Here is a 5739-nt window from a genome sequence, read left to right as displayed (position 1 = left end):
GCTGAAAAGGAGAGAGAACATGAAAGGGAAGAATGAGAACAGTAACACCCTGTAAATACCAGGTTCCTTTCCAATGTTTAATTACATGCAGTTAGGAGCTTTCGCAAGGACCTAAGGAGTAATTTCTTCCACATTCTTCTTTTTATAGATCTGTTTTGATTCCTCAGTATTTACTTTTCTTAGAGCTGCCTGTAACATTGAGAGTCCCTCCTGTAGCCATGTCCCTTGTCATTGAACAGACATGGAGCACAAATGCCTAGATGCCGGGCAAAGCACACGCATGTGCAGAGCTACTGCTCTTGGCTATTCTATTTTATGAGACAGTTGACATAGGCCAGAAAAACGTATGCAACTAGAAAATTAAAACATTAAGCCCAAACTTTGAAGGGAGGCCGGGAGGTGCTCTGGCAACCTGCCCTTGAACTCCACTCTGCTGATTTCCAGCTGTGTGATCTTGGGCAAGTCAGGAAGCCTCTCCGAACCTCAGTTTCCTCATCTATAAAATGAGGACAATAATAGCACCTGCCTTCCTCCTAGAGCTTCTGGGAGAACTACACAAAGTTGCTGGGAACACAGAAATTGTTAACGGTAGCAATAGCAGTTTAAGTTTCTAGACATTGGTTTTAGTTTTGAGGAAGTTTGTTAGTAGAGGAAAAAAAAATTGAAAACCCATTACTAGAGCTCAACAAATGTCCAGTCCTAACCTGCCCTTCCTCTGTGCAGGGCAGCTCATACACTAGCCTCCCAGAACCCTCAGCTTCCCATCTCCAATGTGAACCTCATGAATTACTCCACCCTTGCCAGCCACTCTTACCCCCATCAATAACCTGTTCCCCTAACTGTGTGGGAAAAAAGGCCTCTTTACAACTTCATTCCCTCCAGTTCCCAGAGGAAAGGTGGGTGTCCACCTGCCCCCACAGCCCCCACACTTCGGCCTACTCCATGGGGGCAGTGGAGGCAACGAGCTCCTGACTCCTCAGAGTTGCCCTCAAGTTGAGGAGGTAGAAAATATGCCTTAAGGGCAAGCCCTGTGGCCTGATGGTTAAGAGAGCTGAATCTAACATGGCTGAAAGCGTGGTTCAAATCTCTGCCCCTGCAGCTTGAAAGACATGTTGGGCAAATGTGTGTTTGTGCCAAAATCTTGGCAGGCTGGAGAAAGGGAGGAGAAGAGATTGTGGCATGTCCACACCCCATTGGGAGGTGCTTTCTCCCTCTTTCTCTCTCTGTCTCTACCTGGTGAGTGCACAGGCCCTCTGGCACAAAGAGAGAGAGAGAGAGAAAGAAAGAAAATAAATGTGCCTTAAACATAAATGATAAGGTAAGGCAGGACCCCCATCTCTCAGGTCCTGCTTCTGGCTGCTTGTACAACTGCACACATTGCATTGTCTAGGAAGGACATCTTTGCAGAGTCCTGCCCAGCCCTCCCACCTGCCCTGGGACATTCCCCAGCACTCCTCCCATTCCCCACCTACATTTCATTTCTAGAAAGGCATCCCTAGCACTTCTTCCAGCCTGCTCTTGAGCATTGCACTTTTGGGGTCTGCACCCCACCCCCATCCCTATACCCTCCTACTTCTCAGGACTCCTTCCCAGCATCCTGTGCCCTGTAGTTCCCACGGGCCTATGACTCTTGACCCTCCTGGTCCCAGCAACTGCTTCATAGCTCCATCTCCAGCACCTCCGCTCCCGAGCTCTAGAAAGTCCACATACCATAAAGGCCCAGTTCTCACTGTCCCTGTCCCATGAGGTGGACAACATCTCCTCTCTGCCTGAACTGCTCTCTCCCATCTCCTTCTCGGCCACAGATCTCTCCTCTGTGCCAGTTGCTCACCTGGAAATCCTCAGCGCTGCCTCCCTCAAGGCTGTCCTCCACTGAGGATCCCCTCTGCCACTGGTTTCCACAGTTCCACACTCCTGTTGCCTCAAGCCTGTCCCACGAGCCCACCTCATTACCCTCAGTCCAGGGTGAGGTGTGAATCTTAGGCTTCTCTGAAGCCCAGGAGCAACTAAATATTGAGGAAGGAGTCCAGCTGGGTTGGGTGAGGACATAGGCTGATTTAGCCAGCCGCCCAAGTATCTTTGCCAGAATACTGAAAGCCTTCTGTACCTGCCGGGAGTGCCCTGGGACCCCTATACCACCTCACACTCTAAAGCAGAGAAGCTAACCTTGCCCCTCTCCAACACTCAGTTTGAGTTGGTAGGCATTTTCAGGAACACCCCTGCTAAGAGCAGATTTCACAGTGACCTGGCATGGCCACTTTTATCATTTTGAATTTACATGCTGCCAAATGTTTCCTGAAGTGTACTGTTAATACAAACACAATCATCCTAACATAATATCAGATAAAAATACATGTGTGTGTGTGTATATATATATACACACACACACACACACACACACACACTCATTCAATGAAATTCTAGTGTTTACTCTTGTACCACAGCCTTAAAGCTAATAGTTTGGCCTGGATTTGGGCATAGGCCTAAAAAGGTTAGGTTGAAGTTCAAATGGGAAGTCTTACCCATAGTTAAAAATACTGTAATAAGAAGGTGGATTTTCACTTGGAAGCAGACTGCTAGCCCCAGGACTTCGAGTTACTGCAGAAGCTGAAGACTCGGGAAAGTATGGTGGTGGAGGAGGTGGAAATATTATCACCGAATCACCTGAGGGAACACAATATGTTGTTGAAGACAGATGGATAATAAATGGAAAACGCTGATAAGAGCAAAATAAATTAATTCTGTAGTTGGCCCACCTATATAAAAGGTCAAAACACCTGCTGCCAAGTCTAGCATTAAAAAGCAGTTCTATCAAATTTATAGAGACAGAAAAATAGAATAGGTTTCCAGGGTTTGGGATAGAGGTCAGAAAAGCGAAAGGAGTTGGGGATTATTATTTAATGGATATGTTTGGAATGCGGAAAATGTTCTGGAAATTAATGGTGATAATGGCTGCACAGATGTGTAAATGTTCTTACTATGAAATACATTGTGTATCCCAAGTATAATACATACAACGAGAATACAAAGAGCCAGCAGATGGCATAATGGTTACATTGCTGGACTCCTACACAGTTGACCAGAGTTCAAGTCCCAGACCCGTGGCTTAAAACACACCAGGCGCATGTGCGTGCATGTCCAAAATCCCGAGAGGAGAATAGAGAAGAAGGGATTGCGGCGTGGCCATCCCTCGGGGGTTGATGTTTCACTTTCTGTCTCTCTGTCTCTCTCTGGTTCTCCAACAAATGCATGCGCCCTACTGCAAAAATCTCTCAAAAAGAAAAAAAAAGAGAGAACACAAAATACATGAAGTACATTATTATATATTAAGTACATACTATTTTAAAATCATGTATTTTAAAATAGCTAAAATAGTACATTTGATGTCACATGTATTTCTCCACAAATTCCTTTAAAGAAGTGAGCTCATACAGAGTGCTCACCATTACATCATGGAAGTCGGCCTGCATTTCACAGCAAGTCTGAGCTAAAGCATTTATGTGACACATTTGTTAATAGGCTCCCTTACCTTCCCTGGGATGTCTACTGCTGTAAAAGCTTTTCTTGTTATCAATTTATCATTTTAATCCATCAAAAGTTAGCTGTTGGGTTAAACACCTTGTCCCTCAAACACAATTTCAGCCTCTAAGCAAATGACGAGCACAGCCCATCGCTGCTCTCTACCGAAGTTTCACCCAATTGTAAAGATGAAGGTCAAGAGTGAAGAAAACTTTGGTTTTTTTTGTTTGTTTGTTTGTTTGTTTGTTTTCTATTTCAGTTGCTACTGTCCACTCCAGAACACATCCCTGTGTTTGGAAGAGGAGAAACTGGGGACTAGATGCAAGCTCTGATTTGTATCCCAATTGCAACACAAAGTGTACAACACGAGTTGCCCAAAACATTCTAAACATGAGGTGGCAGCTCTATTGAAGGTCAGACGAAGGTCTCTGGTAAGCTGGCAGCTCCAAACACCAGTTTTGGAAAAATGAAGGAGCCAGGACTTTCCTTCCCTGTAGGGAAGATAATGGTTCATGTTGGTGGTGAATCTGATGCCTGCCGAGGTTGGTATGGGATTCTTTAAAGCTACAGGGGCTCCATTTGCCAAGTATCAGCCCAGTGTGGCTCTGAACAAGCTATCTGACCTACCACTGCCTCAGCTGCCATAGCTGTCACTACAGGCCACACTGAATCTGCCTGTGAGGACAGGCAGGAGGACTGGATGAAAGGACTCGTGTCCAGTGGTGGCTAAGAAAGTGCACAGCACAGAGCAAACTCTCTCAGCTTTTACATACTGCAAAGGCACTTCCTTCCCCCTCCACCAGCCAAGGGCATTGCATGCAAGCTAAAGGCACCCTCCCTACTGGCAGGCCAGTCACTGGCTCCACACTCCATTCTCCACAGGAGCTTCAATGGCTCCCCTAAAAGTTCTCCAGCCTTTCAGAAAATGTACCAGCTCTATCTCTGGTTCTGCAAGATGGCCATTACAGCTTATACTACATATTGCTCACCTAGACTAGATAAGGCAAGATGGCCTTGGGATTCTCATAATTTTATAGAAGATCTTGGTAGATGAGAGAATTTACAGTTGTTCGCTTTAATTACACATTGTGCAATAAAGGACCTGGAAAGTAAACCACTAGGGCAGGCTGATCACCTGTCAAAACAAACAAGTAACCACCCCGTGGCTGCCTCCAAGGCATGCCCATGCCCTGCCCAATTGCTATGTTTCCCACAACTTTGACCTGCTCTCCCTAGAAAAAGGCCACCCCAAGAGTTCCCTCTCACTGCATCCTCCAGAATGTGAGGTCCTCTGTGACCACATCTGCCCCTGGGGGAGGCTGTCTCACAACTGCTGTGCATACTACCTCTAACCCTGAGAGTGCCCATGATGGGGAGAGCATGCCTCTACATTTCTAAAAAAGGTACACCGTGTCTCACAGTACCAAAGGAGAGAAAGATGAGGCATTATACTGCCAGGCTTTCTGGGTTTGATGGGGCATCGATGGTCAAGTGGAAAAAAAAGGTTATTCTGTAGGGTCAGCTTCAGGACAAGGGTGTCCAGGAGCAGCCCCCACGGTATGACATCCTGCCTCAACCTTGATTCCAGCCTCCAGTATGGAGGCTGGGCTGGAAATTGCCCCACTGGCAAGCAGGGAGGGCATACCTTGAAAAGCTGCGAACTCTGGGGAAGAACAAGAGCATTTGATAAATGTATTTACTTCTACCTCACTGAGTTGCCCCAAAGACTGAGAATATCTACAACATTGGGTGCACCCATTCTCACGTAATAACTGCTCAGAACACTCGGTGAAGGATGACACGTAATTACACCCAGTACCCTGGGGGGGGGGTGCTGTCGAGGGCTGCACTGTATGCTGCCCACCCACCTGGGTTTGGCCCCCACTCTGCAACTTGCTAGTCTGGGACCTTGGGCAAGTTGTTTGATACTTCTGTACCTTATTTTCGTCATATCTAACATGGAAATAACAAGAATACTGCCTCAATTCATTGCCATAGGCATGGGTGAGTTTCACATGGTGGGTCCTTTAAGAGCACTTAAATGGGATTTGGAACAAGAATAAACCCCATATAAGTATTAATTATAAATATTATTATTAATATTTAATTAATATTTGCATTGTCACTACGAATGAACAAATAAGTAAACTGGGAGCATCAACCCTGGCTTAACACGGAATGTCGATTAATCTACTTGCCCTTCCTCTCCTGTCCAAGGCC

The 5739-nt window shown here is 46.1% G+C and overlaps 1 protein-coding gene across 1 annotated transcript in view; it reads right to left on the bottom strand.

The window, feature by feature from the left end:
- TMEM171 (transmembrane protein 171) overlaps positions 1-5739 on the bottom strand; it is a 12215-nt gene that overhangs the window by 275 nt on the left and 6201 nt on the right. The window contains exons 2-3 of the mRNA XM_006168349.1: positions 2523-2664; positions 1574-1585 (exon numbers count right to left, since the gene is read on the bottom strand). Coding sequence (XP_006168411.1) covers positions 1574-1585; positions 2523-2664 — 154 coding nt within the window. The remainder of the gene's footprint in view (positions 1-1573; positions 1586-2522; positions 2665-5739) is intronic.

Source organism: Tupaia chinensis, unplaced genomic scaffold, assembly GCF_000334495.1.
Source record: "Tupaia chinensis unplaced genomic scaffold, TupChi_1.0 Scaffold145717_1, whole genome shotgun sequence".
In the NCBI taxonomy this organism is placed as follows: Eukaryota; Metazoa; Chordata; class Mammalia; order Scandentia; family Tupaiidae; genus Tupaia; species Tupaia belangeri.
The sequence above is the reverse complement of the archived record's forward strand: the minus strand, read 5'-3'. Positions and strand labels throughout refer to the sequence as shown.